Here is a 19,806-nt window from a genome sequence, read left to right as displayed (position 1 = left end):
TAATTTATTCTATTTTTATTTTGATGACAATATTATCAAAATAAAAAATGTCTATGATACTCATATTTGTGACACAAACATCTATAACATTCATGTCCACAACATTGATGTTTGTAACATTACTTTAACAAAGATCAATTATAAAGCCATTATTTAAAATTATTTATCTTAAAAAAATAATTTTAATTGTATGAAATATATATATATATATATATATATATATATATATATATATATATATATATATATGTAGTCTTGTATTTTTAAGTTTTTGTAACACATGATAAATATAAAATTCATACTCTACTATCTTTGTAGAATAGATTAAAATATTATTAAGATAATAAATAAAAATATTTTAAAAAACATCATTCATTAGATGATGAAAAGCAATTGGTACAATTGTAAGTCCAAAAGGTATAAATTTATATTTAAAATGTCTACATCTAGTTCAAAATGCAATCTTTCATTCATCTTTCTTTTTTAATATATATTAAATTATATATTTTTTATAGATATGTTTTTATATAGATCTTTGTGTGATTAATTGATCAAGAAATCTTAGTATTAAAGGTAGAAGGTATGTATTCTTAATGGTAATCTTATTAAATTCTAAATAATCTATAAAATACAAAATAATCTATATTTTATTTTTACAAACAAAATAGGTACTTGTGCTTAAGATTTTAAATAATACATAAAATTTTTGACCAAATTTTTATTAATATATTACTTGAATGAAGATAATTCATTTTGTGATGAGTTATAGATTGGTCCAAATAGCAATTGAGTTCCTTAAAGATAAATCAAGTAATTATGAAGATAGTATTCTAAAAATATATTTTATTTTATTTTTCAAAAACATCTTGATAATCTTTATATTAGTTTAGTTTAATATTTTTGCATCATTGATAAAGTATAAATAATAAAAGATAATATTTTTTTATAACGTACATAAAAGCTATTGTACCTACAAATAAAAATTTGTTTCTATTAAAGTTATGACTTTCTACTTAGTTAGCATAAGTCTTGATTATGCTATAAAAAAAACAAGATTATAAGAAATTAATCTATTCAAAGATTATATTTTTTTAGCCATGATCAATATAAAAAGATTAGATTAAAATAATATTTAATAATATTAAATACTACCAAGCTATAATAATGATTTTTTTCTATATATATATATATAATTTCAGGATAACATCTCTAAAAGATTAAAAAAATAATAAATAAAAAAAAATGACCATCTATGATTTTGATATGCATGAATTTAGTTTTTTTTTATTAAAGATATATTTTTTTTAAAAAAAATCTTTATTTAAAAAACAAGTTAAGGCTCTTGCATCTAACATAATAGAGGCTTTGTAATTGTTATGTCCTAAAAAAACATCTATTATGAAATAATATGAAAGTTTTAAAGAAAGAATAAGATCATAATTAGATATTGCAAAAAATTCTAACCAAATAATTTTTGTTGTAATTGAAAAAATTGTTTCTCTCTACATTATCTTTATTGACCATCATACTCCTTATTTTTTACTTTTATTGTTTTTTTGGATTACCAAATTTAGCTTTAATTTATTAGTCAAGCTCCAATATGTGATTTATTATTAATATAAAAGACAAATAAATGCAACAATATCAAAATAAATTCTACTAATAAAAACCTTTTATATTTAAAAAGGTTTGTACATAAGGCTTTTTAGAGCATCTTAAAATTCTTTAACATCGTTTGTTATACCAAATCATAACTAATCATTTGCCAATAACTTAGATACTTAATAATTTTAAAGAAAAACCATAATTTCTTTTTAAAAACTTATTTTTATATCATAATTGTATCATAATTCCATATCTCCATGTTTATCATAGATACAAAGTCTTAGCTCTCAAAAACTCCATAAATTTGGATAAAATGCTCAAATTGTAGCAAAATCCTTTCAAAATATTTTTTTTCTATAATAGAATTTTTCTCCTCAAATTTTAAAATTTCATATCTCTTAATTCAATTATTCAATTTTTTTCAAATTTCTAAGTAATTTAAAATTTATTATTAAGCTTTACCACAAAAAAAATCAACCATAAATTTACTACATATTATTTGGTATCTTAGAAATCCTAGTAGGTACTCTAAATTTCAATTTATAAGCACTTAAATATTATTATCTTCATATCTTAAAAATCCAAAATTTAAATTTTACAAAATTTATTATATAGCTTTATAACATAATAATAAAAATTTATTATAAATTTTAGCTAAAGATTCGTCTAAATGTCTAAGATATTGATGGAACCAAATCCCTCATGAAATTGGTTCATTAACAAACCTTAATTTAGAAGCACTATCTTCAAGCAGTTGTTGTTTTTCTTACTAGACCTCAAATATTTTATTTTTTTAATGAAAATATAGCCTTTTTAACCAAATTTTCAATTGTACAATCCGAACTTCAAAAGCCCTTTATATACATGTGTTATAATTTCCTTCACAAAAACTCAAAATCACACAAGAAATTTACCAAAAACGTATCTAAAATCCTAAATTTGACAACCCTAACCTCCGATGTTTAAATGTTCTCAAAAGAATAAGCCTAATTTGTAATAAGGCCTTGTGTAGCTTCCTTGAAGTCCATTGGATATGACTTTTGGCTAATAGGAATAGAGCTTTTCATCATTCATTTCTATTTATCTATATGGATAGCTTAATTATCCTTTTTTATGCAAAAATCCTTCTCTAATCTTTTTTCTAATAAGTTTTAGATAATATGTGCCTTAAACATCAATTAAAAGAAATAGAACAAGATTTCAAGAGTCACCAATGTCTAATAAAGGTGGCTCAAAATGTATAAAAATTATTATCAATATAAAAAATCAACCTCAATAGTAGCTCTTTTAGACTAATTACTTCAAAGTAGCAATCTAATCATATTTTATAACTAATTAAAATCTAATAATATGGCTCTCATTATATTATATAATAAATTGTATATTAAATAAATATGTGTATTATTTTTATATGGTAGCCAAACCACAATATGGCAATGTGGCAATGTTCTATAGAACTTTCAATACGTATTCAATTTACAAAACACATATTTTAACTTGCAAGGTAAGTTTTCTCTATATGTGCCACATTATTAGCTTGTATCACAAGCTACCCACATGTGTAACATATGGCTAACTTATTGCTAAGTTTCTAATCTATCAATTAATTATAAATATGTATAAAATCAAATATATGTCCATGAAGCTTTTAAAAAGCTATTTCATAAAAAAAATATCAAATCTACTTATATTTATCTTCTAGTTAGCACTTCTTATCTAAATAAATATGTATATTCTAGACATTTGTTTAGGATTTGTGTACGATTTTTTTAAATTAATTTGAATATTTTTAAGTTATTTTAAGGATTTTATTAGAATTTTGTTGGGATTCGAAAAGAATTTTTTAAATTTTGATTAGAATTTTGATAAAGATTGATAGATTCATTTTAAGATTTTATAAAGATTGTTTTGGATTACTTAGGATTTGATTTAAGATTTTTTGATGTTTGATTAGAATTGTTTATAGGATTGTTTTGAATCAATAAAAGAATATTATATTTAATCTTAAAATTTATCAAGTAAGGATCAAAATTTATGAATTTGAAAGAAATTAAAGATAAAAAAAAATAGAATGGTATTAAAAATATTAAGTAAAAACCATTTAATGACTAAAGAGGTGTTAGTAAAGCCCATATTTATAAAATCAAAACATGTCACGGCCATAATCATGTAAGCTAATAATTACATATAGAAATAGGTAGAAGTAAGTAAAAGTAGATAAAAGTAAGTTAATTCTATAATATTTAATATAGAAGCTTCTTAGAAACTTCCTAGACGTTGCTTTGACTTCATAGGTGTCTTTAATTGACTTTTTGGATTAGAAACGTGGTCAACAAGTTGGCCATGTGCCACACATGTTGTTAGCTTGAAGATCAAGCTAACTATGTGGCCCACATGTAGAAAAACTTGCCTTGTAAGTCAAGGCATGTGTCCTACAAAGTCAACACATATTGGAGGTCCTATAGAACGTCGCTACGTAGCCCCTAGTTAGATAGTATATATAGAGACAAGAGTGAAGGCTTCTTCACTCTTGTCAACTCCTTTCTTGCTTCTAGTCCAGGTTCAAGAGTCTTTAGTTTCTTGTCTTGTGGCAATAGCCATTCCAGTTTCCTTTTAATATACCTACTTGTTTATATTTTGACTTATTATATCGAGATAGCCTTTTGGTGTATATTTTCCTTCATTGAGTCTTTATCCTTGACAAAACATAGTCAATTGCCTTAGAAATGAATAAAGGGCATGTAAATAATCTTAAAATTATCTAAGTAAAGCCATATTTAGATAAGATAGATATTAATAAGTATATTATTTAAAATTGATAAAAAATAAAATTAATTAATTTGAGAATTTTAAGACAATTAAAATTACTAAAATAAGATTTTTTAAACACAATACATATTTATTTTTTTATTTCAAAAAGAACTTTAAAATAAGTTAAATTTATTTTATAATTATATATTTAATGCAATTTTAGACTAAATTTTACATAATATAATAATTTATACTTTGATTTTGATCTTTAATGTAATAATCGGTATTTAGGCAAAATTGACAAAAAAAAAAAATCAAAAGATTCAAATAATTAATGAATTTTAATTTTTTCTTATTAATTAACAAATTTTTGGCTTTTAATTCAAGCTTCTATCTTACATCTAACTCTATAGCTATTCTAAAACCTTGGTTCTGTAAAAACATTGTTATTTGATCTAAATTTAAGAACCTATCTTAAGTTGGCAATTGTCTTAAGTGCAATTTGTTATAAAACCTTTTAAAATGTGTTTTAAAAATATGAAAGTCAATACTTAAAAAGAATTGGAATATAAATTTCTTTCAAAATTCCAAATAGCTCTTGGATAGCATTTCAAGTCCCCATCTTGGAATATACAAAATCCAATACAAGACATGTAGGATGATTGAAGTAAAATCTTCTACATCTTAAGATACAAACAACTACAATCAAGGTTTTTGGCCAAGGACTACAATTAGTGCTTCAAGGCCTTCCTTCCACTTAGAAAAGCCATTAACAACCAACTTTGCAAGCACAAATCATGCCATTACCATTTCTTTGTATAGTTTGTGTACCTTCCCATTCCTGTACCTTCCGATTTATGTCAACTTTCAATTCTATACATTAAAACAATCTAGCATAACTTCTGGAAAATCTGGATGGTAGAGACTCACCCTTACTGTTGTATAGTATATAGTATGATGAATTGGATGTGGGCGCTTTTTCACGGTCGAATTTGTAGAAGGCGATAGCCTCTTGCTATTCAATAAGATCCATTGAGAGGGAGATTGGAGAAAGGGTCTATTGCAACATTCCTCGAGAGGCCTGGCGTTGTTTGTCATGTCCCCCTTTTGACGCAATTGGTGCTTTAAGTCATGGCGCACAGAGTCGTTCTGACCGAGCTCCGAGAGCCCTAAGACGAAAAACAGTAACAAAATAATAACCAACTATTTAAAAAAACAAAAATAAATAAACAAAACAAAATCTGTGAGGTCAAATATCCAAGAGATGTGGTGATTCCAGCCTCTTACTGACTGGTGAAGTGAAGGCTTGTTGATCTGGATGCTCTGCTGCAGCATGTCAGGAGGGGCCCTTGGCAGGAAGACGCTGGCACTGTGCATGCACGTTATTGGGTCTGTGCTGTAGATTGTTGGGTCCTCCACAGGATTCCAGTGGAACAAGCTTGTTGCATCATGAGGAGGAGGAGAAGGAGGGAGAGGTCATCGGCGGTAGGCACACAGCATGGGTAGCACCTTTGTTTCGTCTGTGACGAGTGCCACACCCTGCGGGTTAAAAGCGAGGTTGCGGCTCCGCCGGAGATGACAGGGGCGTGTCTGGCGCGGCTCGACATCCAAGCGCCAAAGCCTCTGCACACAACGCCACCTCGAGATTTCCGCCTCCTCACTGATCGTCATTGTCATGCTCCTCCCTCCTTATCTACACGTGTGCTCTCTCCCTGCAAACTCCCTCTCCAAGCCGTAAATATGGGAAGAGGCAGTACAAGATTATGGCTTGATGGGAGAATCGCTTGGTTTCTAGGCACATGGATACAACTGTACTGACCTCGCACGACAGCCTTTGATTGTGTATGCGTGGGAATGCGAGTGTGAGCTGAGGAGATTATGCCTGCTCAACGAACTACCAATAATATCGACCAAGACTAGTCAAGTTGGTGATCCCGGGCCGACTGAGAGAATATTGGAGTAATTCACGTTTGTGTGTCTACAGTGTTGATGCGTACCTAGCCAAGGATCAAATTGAGGGCCTGCACGCACTGTTCCTGGCTTTCGAAGAAGAAGATTACAAGATAACTTGTCTCGGATGTTCGCCGGCCTGATCGTCAATATCCAGTGGAGCCGCCCACTAGAAAGATAGTTTCGGCTTCTATGTTATATGGCCGTCGTCAGAAACCACATCAAAAAAACCAGACAGGTGGATATGTGTGAAAGGAGAGATCGTGAGTATTGAATTCTCAGCCGGAGTATATATCAATGTCACGAATTGAATGACACAAACGCATGCAGAGCATGTCGACCAGGTTCATCAAAAACCTAGAGAGGCAGTCACATAATAAGGGAGGAACGAAAATATCCTAAGTGATTGATAGCAAATTCCTCCCAAGGTTCGAAGTTAAAATTGAGGCACACCATCTTCTTCCAAGACTCTGGGGGCTTACTCGTGAAGATCAGTCATTCGACAGGCTGCAGAATGTGCATCCAAAGGAAAGATTTATGGAGCAAATATTACATTGCATTGCACACCTTCGTCCTTCTTGGACATCTAAAATATCGTCGTGTAAAGCAACCTTGAGCCAAAATTCCTCCGAGAAGTCATGAGTCTCTGAAAACGTGACTCCATATATCACAAACAGGAAACCGAGAAAACGACTTCGCTGGTTTCTTCCGTTTTTCGTTGATAACTATTGTATTCCAAGCACGCCAATCCAAAGCGTCGAATGTAGCCCACCGCTCAAACGACGTTACCTACCAGTGACCATGCGAAGTAGCTGCAGACGTTCGACCCGCTTGTGCAACGTGAAGTCCCACTCTTAATTTGTATAAGTCAGTCTTACTCATATTCTTTGTAACAGAGTGATTCACATTGTGCTGGGAAAAACAAGAAAAAAAAAACAAAAAAAAAAAAAAAAAAAAAAAAAAGGAGCAAGAGCAAGATGAAGGTTGGCCTTACTCCATGGACTCAAGATCAGCGCACAAGTGATTTTCAGACAGAGCGATGTGGTTCAAGTCGTACGAGAAATCCGTGATAGGCTTGCAGTGTAAAGTAGACAAATACTGTTAGCTTTGTATCAGCAACTAAGATATCCATATCTTCACTCACAAATCACACTTCAAAAACTTCAGAACTCTTCAGAACCTGCAAATCCTTAGGTCCACCAAGGTCTCTTCACAATGCCCCCAGGCAGCGATGTACAACCACTCTGACAGACCTGCGAATCTCTAACATAAGGGGAGTTAGATGCAAGCAAACGTGCAACGACGAGAGGAAGAAAATAAAGTTCAACGATTTAGGGCTACTCATGAAGCGGAAAGTGTACACGCGATTTTAAAATTGGTATCTGATTGCAAAATGTCGCTGTAGCGAAGCATCATGGTTATGGAGTAAGAGAGGAATTTAAAACTCGGGGAAGGATGAAGAATTGCTTCTGCACGGACAAGAGCAAAGAGACACGAATGTTCACCAGCAACTGAGGACGAATTCCCCTGGCCCTGCCATTGGTAGCTGGTGAGTGCAATCCCAGTAACGGTGCCGCTGGATATAAACCTGAAAGATACAGGCCAATGAAATCCAATGATCCTTTCAGCAAATGCTAGCTAGCTGGCAGATAATACAGCCGTGCCCACGATCACTGAGTAAAGGCCGCAGTATACTGAATTGAGAAAACTGACAAGGATGGGTAACAAGTCACGAGAAAGTTACATCAACATCTGACGACAAAAACAATTCCATGGACCGAATCATCAAAACACCCAGGCCTTTACTTCCCACCTGCGCAACTGGAAGAGGACATGCAGTTCTGCAGATTACAGAAGCAAAGGGATTGGCCACCAGCTCGACCTCGCACTCCACCCAAACTACCCGTTACGCCAAGCTGGGCTGCTTTTAATTTTCTCTTTCTATAAATTTCCACAGATGCAACATTCGGAAGGGGCACATTGCGGGGAGCTCCAAGGAAAGGCTTCCTGGCTGTAAAATCAGCGGAAAATTGTGCTTCATTCGGAGCGCACCATCAACGTACATGAAGCCGATAAAAACATGACCAAAACTTTACTCTATTACCGAATGCTTCAGCTTACTGTACATGAACCCAATTTTTGCCATGAACGTCGTTGCTTCGCAATTCGGTGACCCCAGTTAGTATCGCAGTTCTTCGCTGTCGAATGCGAATCCACGCATTCTCTGGGGGGAATGCAACCCAACCCGTAAGCGTACAAGGGGTTGCGGGATTGATTCCTTGAAGTCTGCAGTGTCTGATTGTTAGCTGCTGCAAAACCATGACGGAAATGCAACGGAAACAAGCAAAAACCCTGAAAATGGCAGTGGATTTGAACCCTAAATTTGACGTCGGTGAAATTGTTGCGGCGTTATGGTGTCGCTCCATCTGCACGAGAGCTCCAACAAAATCCCACCCCATCGCCATCGCCCTTCAAACGACGACTATTCTTACAAAACACATTCACACACACACAAAATGGAGGCAAAACCCTAAAATTATGAACACGTTTTCCTTGAGAATGCTTCTTTGTTAAGCAACTGTTAAATGTTGTCAACTATTGTTCATTTGTCACGTATATTTCTGGTTAGTTTCTTATGGATATCTTAATTTCATAGAATTTTTTTCTTGTGTTTAGCATAATTAAGGTTATGTGTGGTTTTAGAGATATTCAAAGTTAGAAGATGGTGTTATCAAATGTCACAAAAATAAAAATGAATGTTTGTGGTGGTGACATTATTCTATTGTTAAGCGCCCTTGATTGATGACTTCTTGGATTTACAAGGTGCTTTTAATGTTATTTATTATTAAATACAAAAATCTATAATATTTTTTAATATTATTTATTGTTTAAAAAAAGAGTTTTTATAGTTAGAAGAGGGATCAAGAGAAAGCAAATTCTAAAATTGGTAATTGGCAAAATTTGTGAAGTCCTTTCAAATTGGCATTCCACTTTAAATATCAACTATGAAAACAAAAGATGAAAGAACAATGCATTTATATCTTTTATGAAATGAATAATATTATTCTTTAGAATTTTTGTTAGATACATCTCAAAATGTGGTTTGCACAAAAATTTAAGAAGACAAATCAAATATATTTTTTAAGGTACATCTCAAAAAAACTAATTAATTTTTAAAAAATCTGCAACAACTACAATAATTAAGATTTAAGCTATTATGGTCAAAACTATAATACATATTAATTTATTATTAGTCATGACTTCTTCTCACTTCAAATTATTTTCAAATGCCAAAGATTACAAATCATAATTTTTCTTCTAAAAACTAGAGATATTTCTAAAACTTTTAGACTATGACTTTTTTAATGAATGTATAAGACACAAACCACAAAATATTGTTATACAAACATAACCAAGTTAATTCTAATTTTTTTGTGATTTAAAAGAATAATAATTATAGAAAAATGTTAAAATGATCCACCCAATTAATAAATTGATCCATCCTATTAAGCGAAACAAAAGAGAACAAGGGAGGTTGGGATGAAGAAGGCTCACAACAAAAGAAGCAAAGATGGATATGAGAGGGAAAAGGTTGAGTGCCATGATTGTAATGATGGTTTCCAAAGATGATCCATTTTTCTAATGATAGATGTAATAGAATAAATTGATTTAGTAATTGGATACATCACTTTAGCATTTTCCTATTTTTATAAACATTCAAAGTAATTACATTAAATAGTCATGTACATATCCTATGAAGTTTATGTTATAATTATCTTAGCTCTCAAATATATAAAGAAACATTTAATTGGTAGAACACCATATTTTTTAAGTGTGAGTACATAAATTTATTTATTTGATTGTATTTGATGAATTATATACAAAAACTAGAAGAAAAAAAAAGTTTGTTAATCACATTTTTTTGAAAAAATAAAACTAGGTGTTTTAACATTTTGTCTTTAAAAAATGCCTTTATTTATAAATAATTGGACTAATATCTAATATAATGGCAATATTTTAGAAAGTTTTGCTTTTAAATAATATAAAGTTAAGTGAATTCTAATTTATAAATCATAAATGTCATTTTTGAGAGATCATGGAGTGCAAAAATAAGATGTAAGAAAAGGAAAAAAAAAAAAAAAAAAAAAAAAAAAAACTGAAACTGAAACTTCAAAGTGACACATTTTCCTCTTCAATTATATGAACAATATTTATTTATATGTAGAAATATATATATATATATATATATATATATTACTATGAAAAAATCTTTTTATCAGTTTACAAATTGCAATAGAAACAAAAAAAATTAAGATATAAGAATAACATAAAGCATATTATGTAGTGTTTTCAAATTATGTATAATTATATGAGAAAACACAAACTCACATACACACACACACACACACATATATATATATATATATATATGTATTTTTCTTCTGACACTCCACAAAACTTGTGTATTTAGTTTACATTGAAATAGGGCCAAACACAAGGTTTAAGTAACTAGTATTAAGACAATTTTCTTTTAAAAATCTTATAAAAATGGTCCACTACATAGTATAAAATCAAATGTATATATATATATATATATATAGTATTAAATAATTATGAATGATTTAAATTTTGTTTGATTTCATACATCATGATTTGGTAAAAAGAAAAGTAAGTAAATTCAATTTTTGATAAACACAACAAAGGATTATGATTGTACCATCTCTTTGAGGACAAATAATCGTTTTTCAGAACTTGTTCTCACTTAAAACAAATATATTCCGTCACTGATACACATGTGTTTTCATTGATTTTAAAAAATAAAATAAAATAAATAAAAAACACAAACACACCTCAAGACTGATTATACATCCATATACATATATATATATATATATATATAAGTGTGTGTGTGCTTTCATGTTTATGTTTCTACACCCAAAAGGAAACAGCTAAAAGAAACTCATAGAAGTCTCTAGTAATACAACTTTCATGCTTAAATTTTCCTTTAAAAAAGAAGAAGAAGAAAAAAGACACCTACACATACACAGAATACATGTAGTTTACTGAGAAGACTCAGAATAAACATTTAATACAATGCTTGAATTAGAAACCTTTTTAAAACTTTATAAGAAATCTAAGGTAATGAACCATTCAAATTTAGGCTTGTGGGATTCTCACCCTGGGACCATTTATGCAAATCCCTATGGTATTATGCCACCTGGCGCGCAACGTCACTCTTGTTGCTGACGTCACCAGCGGAGTTCTACCGGTCCCATTGGGTCCACCCAACAGCAGCAGGCCAACACATTCGTTCCGTCAATGTGTTCCCAATCAGAAAAAGCGCATCGGGAACGGTTCGAGGAACTGGGAACGAATCGAACATCCACGCCCCGTGCCCAAGAACCGGCCCTGGAAAGTGGAGTCACCTTTGCACATGATTTTGACCAACGACGAAGCTTCGTCCTGTTCCCTCGTGGAGGCTTCTGGAATTGAGCGTTCTCATGACGGGTTGCACGTTCGGATAACCAGAAAGGACGGGGAACATGAATTGAACGCCTTGGCTTTATGAGTTCGCATTCGTTCCCCTGACCCTACCGCGAACTAACTCTCCTGCCACCAAACACATTCAAAAACAAGCTTTTGGTTAAATACGTAAATGTTTATACTTTTTGCAAGAGAACCCTCATTTTTTTTTCTTTACTGGGTGAGTAAATAAAGTAGTATATTGTTATTTAATTTGGAAGGTTGTAAGAATTTGTTGATGATTTCTATTGAATTCATGCCTGACTCGCATTAAAAGGATGATGCCCATACAACCACGTGTATGACAAATTTTATTCGTAATGCACATTTGGGTCGTAAGGGAATAGTTCAAATTTGTTGGTATCTCATCCATTTGTACGTTAGATTTTATTGTTGTTGCATCTTTATACATACTTACGTGAATGCATGTATTAGTACTCTTGGGTCCAAACTGTAAAGCTTGTATAACTATTGATGTATTGTTGTATTAATTACATGCAACATTATTAATGTCAACTGTTGGTTACTAGTTCCAGAAGTTTTGTTGTTGGTATTTTAGAATGTATATGTATTTTTATATGTTTCACTCAAACATTTAAATAAGTTTGAAAAAGCATAATGGAATGAATGGAGTAAAATAATAAATAAATAAACAAATGAAAGACACAAAGAAAATAAGGAGGAAAAAAAAACAATAATAATTCTCTACATACGTATATAAGGTATAACATTGTCTTCAAAGGTTTAGAAAAAAACATTATAGCTGAAAATTAAGTACTAAAATATTACATATTTATTTATTAGTTATAAGTGTGTACTAAGTATTTGATTCATTGCAAATGTATATATATATATATATATATATATATATAAAGAAAAACAAATGGTGAATTGTCTCAATTTTTTAAAAATTGAATTGAAGATTATTTTGATTGCATCTTTCATTACAATGATATAACATTTTCATTTTTTTGGTAATAATATCTAATTTCGTAGCTAATTTAGACTTGTGGGATCTTTATTTTTTTCAATGTATGATTAGATTATTATTAATATGTTTACAAACAGATAATGGATTCTTTTTTTCTTCTTACCCATGAAAAAAATTCGGACTAGAGTTGATTTTTTCATCAAAGCAATATGTTTTGAAATTTTTCATATATATATATATATATATACATATATAATCAGAAACCCTTGAAAGGTTAGAGACATAGAAACTATGTTTAGTATCACAAATATTACTGTTGTGTTGTTATAAATGTTATGAACTGTTATAAGTATTGTGTGCAATATGCTTCCTCTATTCCTGAAAATAAATAAGTACTACAACATTTCATTTGAAGGTTGTGAGTGAACTTATGAAAGTGTATAAAATTTAAAATTCAATAAAAGTGAAGTGGAATAAAAAGTATATTCTTTTATTTGTTTTGTTATTTCAGTTTTCCGTACTTTGTCTTGATTATGTAGTTTTTGTAGGACGAAATCCAATATTTAATTTATTTACAAACTTAGCATTTTTTCAACGTTTTGATTTTATTTGTTTTTTTTTATTATATTTAAAGAAAGGTTTTAGGAACCAATCTAAAAACTTTTGACTTCTTGTCTCTGTTAGTAAATTTAAAAACTTTCTAACATTTTCATATAACATATTTGTTAACCTACGTGAATATTCTATGTTGTAACATTATAAAATCTCCATGTGTTCCAAAAATACTTTGACCTTGTTTGATTACATTATGCTGTTTTTACTTTGCACATGTTCTCATTGGATTTGGTTTGTAGCAGCAATGGCTAATTGTTTAAGTGTTTGGATAGCACCACCCAATTGTCAACAAAGTGAAAATTATTGCATTACATATGCACATGTTCTTGTTGCTTAGATGAGTTTACAATACCAATGAGCAGATTTTATCTTTTGTATATAGTTCATAAATTTAAACAATATTTTGAAACAACACTGTTTTTACAAGTGTATAATAAAACAATAAAATAAATAATATATGCACATGCATGTATCTCAAGACCAAAGTGATTGACACAAGCTACAATATCTCTATTTCCCAACTCTATTTAAGTATACATAGAATAATTCTATATTATTGCATATCTTATATATATATATATATATATATATATATATATTAGAAAAAACAAAAATCCAGAATGAAGGCAACATTGCCAAACTACAAGATAAAAATAACAATAAACAAAAAGTTATAATCTAGTACAAATCACAAATTTATCTCCCACACCAAAATAGTTTCAAACCCTAAAACCCAAACCCCCAAAATTCCCCAAATCTCTGAACCCTATCCACCTCTCATGACTCCACTTTGACTACCCCCACACACTCCCCCCCCTGGATATGACTGGACTCATACAAAGACCTACCCACAGCCCTAAAATGCAGCAGACACTTTATAGCAACAGACTTTATGCATGTGTGTGTTCTGAGGTGCTTTGCTTAGATACACCATCAAATTGAGGCAGAGGTATGAGAGGCAACATGGGGGAAAATACCAACAAAAAGAAGGTGGGTGTGTGGGAGTGTATGTGGGATCCCACCTCAGGAGCTGCCTAAAACCAGGAACATCTCATCCAAGGGCTGCACAAAAGAAAACGCCAATGACAAAGAGCACGCGCGGGTTAGGCCAGCCCAACCCAGCCCAGCCCAACTCAGGGCAAGTCAGTGGTACGGCATTCATAGAATCATACAACGCAGTCGGGCAGGTACTTAACCTGTCATGCACCCATATTAGCAAGCTCCGTTGGCGGAATACTAATGGGTGGGGGTCGGGCCGGGTAGGAGGTGCCCGGCGCTCCCTGCCCCGGCCGGGGCAAAGCTAGAGCGGGATGGGGGATTAGCGACGAGCATGCTCTGAGGAAAGGGAGGGCGAGAGCGCGGGGCATCCGTCGTGGCGGGGCTTACACAAGCACAGCGCGGGGGCTGCTGTAGATCATTTCTCGAGGCACTTGCCTTGCGAGAGAGGACCGTGATCGTGACGCGCCTCCCGCACGCTCTCACCCAGCTTCGCTTGGTACCCTCCCCCTTGCTCTTGCTTCCATTGTATTGCTCTCTCTGCCCACCGTTTGATGTGGGGGTTTGTTTTTTCAAAAAATAGTTGCTGTCGTTTTGCTTATTACTTTTTTTCATGGACTTTTTTCTTGGTACCTCTTGACGTGTCTGAAGTCGTCGTTGCTTAGAATGGCTTGAGGTTCGTCTGTTTTCGTTTGTCTTTTTTGATTACTAAGTTTTGACAGGTGGGTCGGTTGTGAGTTGCAGTGGTGCTGGCTGTTGGGTTGCGCAATGGGGGATCTTCAGAAGCCCCTGCGGCCGAAGAAGCGCACGACCTGGGTGGATTGGGCGGTTCAGTTCCGGTGGATCCTGGTTATCCTTGTTGTGCTCCCTGTTTCGAAGAGCTTTGACACTGTTGCCTGGTTCCGGGAGCAGTGGTCCGCTTTTAAGTCCGAGAAGAGGCGTCAGAAGGAGCATGACGAGAATGTCGAGAAGGTGATCAAACGCTTGAAGTCGCGAGATCCCTCCAAGGATGGCCTTGTCTGTACCGCTCGGAGGCCCTGGATTGCCGTTGGTATGCGCAATGTGGACTACAAGCGGGCTCGCCACTTCGAAGTCGACCTTAATGATTTCAATCAGGTTCGGTTCCTGCTAGTAGCCCACCGAATGTTTCCATTCGCGACGCCTTGACTGTGCGCGGGAATGCACCCGTCCGTGCATGTCACCGGACTGCCGAGGTTCCCTCGGTACCGGTGTGTTAGTCGAGAATGACATCGTACTATCTATTGCTTACCGGTCCTGCCTCTACCTTGAAGTCTCCGGTACCTTTGGACAGGGGACTTTACGTACTTTCAGTACTGACTCACGGGCACAAGTGCCTGGAGTGCGACGGTCTTGTCAGTTGTGGCATTTCTCAGTTAAATCACGTGAATCTACATTACTGTACCAGCTTCTAACATCGCTGTCCGTTGCCTGGAACTGCGCTGTCATCTGCGCCCCTGGTTTGTCGAAGGGGTTTGGGGAACAAATTCATTGGTAGTTTTTTGCATCTAACGGATGGTAGATTCGTTTGTTATTTTCCAGGTCTTGGAGATCGACAGGGAGAACATGATCGCCCGGTGCGAGCCATTGGTCAACATGGGGCAGATTACGCGAATGACTGTTCCCATGGGACTTTCCCTTGCTGTCGTCGCAGAGCTGGACGACCTGACAGTTGGTGGTCTCATCAATGGATATGGAATTGAGGGAAGTTCTCACATCTATGGCCTTTTCGCCGACACTTGTGTGGCGTACGAGATCATCCTTGCTGATGGACGCCTTGTGCGCGCAACAGCAGACAACGAGTTCTCTGATTTGTTCTACGCCATTCCCTGGTCTCAGGGTACTCTAGGGTTGCTGGTGGCTGCCGAAATCAAATTGATTGAAGTCGGTCCGTACATGAAAGTGACGTACAAGCCCGCTAGAGGTGACCTGCAGGAGCTCGCCCAGGCCTACAATGACTCTTACATACCCCGTGATGGTGACCAAGATAATCCCGAGAAGGTCCCGGATTTCGTTGAGACTATGATCTACAGCGAGACTGAAGGAGTGACTATGACTGGCCGATACGCCAGCAAGGACGAAGCCAAACGGAAAGGGAACAAGATCAATTGTGTATGCTCACCTGAGCCCCGGTGCTCTGATGGATGTGCCTTCGTTCGATTCCATTGCAAAACTCCATACCGTAGCGATACTTTGGCCTTTTTACCTGTGGCATGTTATACTTGCCTCTGCTGTGGTATTGTTACGAGGTGAATCTTACATGTCTACGTGCTTGTGCAGCAAGGTTGGTGGTACAAGAAATGGTTCTACCAGCATGCACAAGAAGCCCTGACGAGAGGAGAATTTGTTGAGTATATCCCCACAAGAGACTACTACCATCGTCATACCCGCTGCCTCTACTGGGAGGGCAAGTTAATCCTGCCCTTCGCCGATCAGTTCTGGTTCCGGTACCTGTTCGGTTGGATGATGCCACCGAAGGTTTCATTCTTGAAGGCCACACAGGTTAGCTTCTGATGCTCTTAAGAGCATTGACGCATTTTGGGGGCAGTTTATGTTAAGCAGAAACGGTTTGTATCGCGTGGCTACTCTCTCCCCAAGGACTTCAAAATTGTTTGGCATTGATATCTAGCTCTTTCTTTTTTCAGGGAGATGCCATCCGGAACTATTACCATGAGCGACATGTCATTCAGGACATGCTTGTGCCTTCATACAAGGTCGGCATGGCTCTTGAATTCAGTGACCGCGAATTCGAGGTAACCCTCTTAATCGCCTTGCAACCGATGCTTAGAGGCATTGTATGCCGATTGCCGGGGTCTCGATTTCTTTCCCAATGCAGCAAGAGAGGTTGTCCTGTTATCCTTCCCCTAATCTAGTGTTTTCCCACTCTTGTAGGTGTATCCTATTTGGCTGTGCCCTCACCGTTTATTCAAGCACCCGATGAGAACCCAGATCAATCCTGAGCCTGGATTTGAGTACGCTGGACGCCCAGGAGACACTCCATATGCTCAGATGTACACTGATGTTGGTGTATATTATACACCTAGATGCGTGTTCAAGGGGGAGGAATTCGATGGGGTGGCTGCCGTCAAGAAGATGGAAGCCTGGATGATTGAGAACCATTGTTTCCAACCTCAGTACGCGGTCTCTGAGCTCAACGAGCGCGACTTCTGGCGCATGTTTGATCCTACCCTTTACCAGAGATGCCGGGACAAGTACAAAGCTGTCGGCACCTTCATGAGCGTCTACTATAAGTGCAAGAAGGGGAGGAAGACGGAGAAGGAAGTGGCTGAGGAAGAGGCTAAAGTCACGGAGTCTGCATATGCTGACGTCGAGAAGCCCGAGTAGAGTGACCCCTTCTTTAGTCAGGAACTTGTATGTAAGATTTGTGGATTTCCTTAAGGTTGCTGAATATCGAGTTGAGCCATTTATACTGGGCAAATTGTTGAGTCTTTGTGAAAGCGAATCCTCTCGATTCAGAGACTTGTTGGCTCGTTAGGTCCCTGTCAGTTCTGTCAGTGCTTCCAGAGAACTTCGGCACTAAATGGCAGTTCCTGCGGGACCTGTCTGTGCTGATTCAATCATCTCAGCACCAGCTGTGCTGCTGTTGTCGGATTGGTGTGTAAAGAGAGACTGTCCAAACTCACTGTCAGTCTCATTGCTTTGTGAATGTCGCCAATTTCAGTGCCTACTATGAGGAGTAAGCGTTTAGATTTGGACCCCACCATCGTCCATCTCCTGAATCAACGCCGTCATCCCCATAAGCAGTAAATCATTAAAATCCTTCACAATCAAGAATGCCATTAGCATAACGCCAATCTCGTGCCCCTATTCAACAGTGAAAAACTCATAATAATTCACTTTTCTCGTTAACTAAAAACACCTGTGGAATGTTGCAGATCCCTGCAACCGAAGAACACTGAAGATACGCCTGCAAGCTGCTCTTTAAATATCTCACGCAAATTCTGTCCTCTTTCACTATCACGAAAATGCCGCAACAGTCTGGAAAATATCTGTCCTGTCGGTGGATTCGGAGATTTCTCACCCACTCTGACAGACTTCTGTACCTTGAACATTTAGCAGTTCTGCCTCACACGTTAATTTAAAATTATACACTGTACTGGACAATGTACAGAACCGAAACCTTGATAACCTTGAAAGAGGACCCTTAATTGACACTTGCTGGAATAGTTGGTGTCAGTGTAGTCGCTGTATTCACATCAGAAGATACCCGGCCATGAAAAAAAAAACTCCTGGACTTGTACCCTCAGAGAGGCTTTGTTCCTTAGTATGAATGAATGTGTTACACATTCATCTTTTTCAACAATTCGAGCAGGTCCAAAAGTCTTTCACATGCATGGTTGTTGTCGAAGCCATGAGCGTATCTCAAAATGTCAAAAAACGATCGATATGCATCAAGAATGATAGCATAATAAATTGTAATCTCTAGTACAAAGCGTGTAGGAAAGCACCCATTAGTGCGGCTGCGTGAAGAATTTGTATACCGGCTTATTTACTTATCTATTTATTTATTTATCTGTTCATGTTCTGCATCCCATCCGTTCCTTCCTAAAGGTTTGAGTTCTTCAAAAATCCGTATGTTTTTACTACGATTTCTCTTCTTCTTCGTCTTCTTCGTCTTCTTCGTCTCCTCCTCCTCCGCAGCCGAGAGAGGCCTCGTTTGCGAAGGATGACAATTAAGCTTCTTCACTTGCCTCCGTCCCCCTCTCCTCCTCGAAAAAGCGCCGAACTGCACCCAACCACAACCACCTGGCTTACTGGCTGGATGATGGGAACTCGTGGTGAACTTCATGAGAACGCGATCTCCACAAGTTCCCCTTCCAGATGACCAGAATCCCATCTGGCTGTGTGAACACATCTACGAATGAAAACGGATTCGATGGATGACCTTTTGACGAATATTCCAGTTAACAGTCACAAAAATATAAATAAATCGGTTTGTGATGGATTAAAATTAGGTGACAACAGTTGGAGTGAAACGAAAAAAAAGAAAAAAAATCCAAAACTTAAATTATATCAAACAATTATATATGTTTCATACAGCAACTGTAGTAGAAGATTATTACGAATATTTTAATATATAAATTTCAATAACACGAAGTAAATAGTTTTGAGCTACATGATTTATTTAGATAATAACATGTTCATTTTTTAATTTTATTTTTTATTAAAATTTTAAATTTCTTTTGCATTATTCTCTTCTAATTAAAAAAAATTTAATCCCAAAATTGTAATGTAACCAAGTTAAACATGATCTATTTTTAATAAACTTGAATATGTAAATACACACACACACACACATACATATATATATATATATATATATATATACATATGAGATTGATTTAAATAAATTACTCAGACGATAATATCTTAACATATTTATTAATTATAAACAA

General features: G+C 35.0%; 2 protein-coding genes across 3 annotated transcripts; one reads left to right on the top strand and one right to left on the bottom strand.

The window, feature by feature from the left end:
- Positions 1-6,823: 6,823 nt before the first annotated feature.
- On the bottom strand, positions 6,824-9,016 carry LOC112284386 (uncharacterized). 2 transcript variants are annotated; one of them, XM_024524136.3, is made up of 5 exons: positions 8,683-9,016; positions 8,433-8,530; positions 8,120-8,317; positions 7,812-7,894; positions 6,824-7,569 (listed from the first exon to the last, which is right to left on the bottom strand). In XM_024524136.3, the coding sequence occupies exons 1-5, from the start codon at positions 8,769-8,771 to the stop codon at positions 7,480-7,482; spliced, it is 558 nt and encodes a 185-aa protein (XP_024379904.1). In that variant the 5' UTR covers positions 8,772-9,016; the 3' UTR covers positions 6,824-7,479. The 2 variants fall into 2 exon arrangements, with proteins under 2 accessions (XP_024379904.1, XP_024379906.1); XM_024524138.3 differs by having other exon boundaries at positions 6,824-7,559; positions 8,683-8,999.
- Positions 9,017-14,803: 5,787 nt separating this feature from the next.
- LOC112284728 (delta(24)-sterol reductase) lies at positions 14,804-18,032 on the top strand. Its single transcript, XM_024524858.3, has 6 exons — positions 14,804-14,870; positions 15,116-15,487; positions 15,932-16,501; positions 16,670-16,891; positions 17,035-17,142; positions 17,282-18,032. The coding sequence occupies exons 2-6, from the start codon at positions 15,140-15,142 to the stop codon at positions 17,732-17,734; spliced, it is 1,701 nt and encodes a 566-aa protein (XP_024380626.1). The 5' UTR covers positions 14,804-14,870; positions 15,116-15,139; the 3' UTR covers positions 17,735-18,032.
- The last annotated feature ends 1,774 nt before the right edge of the window (positions 18,033-19,806 follow it).

Source organism: Physcomitrium patens, chromosome 7, assembly GCF_059467195.1.
Source record: "Physcomitrium patens ecotype Gransden chromosome 7, ASM5946719v1, whole genome shotgun sequence".
Classification (NCBI taxonomy): domain Eukaryota; kingdom Viridiplantae; phylum Streptophyta; class Bryopsida; order Funariales; family Funariaceae; genus Physcomitrium; species Physcomitrium patens.
Note: the sequence above shows the minus strand (reverse complement) of the source record. Positions and strands in the feature narration are given on the sequence as shown.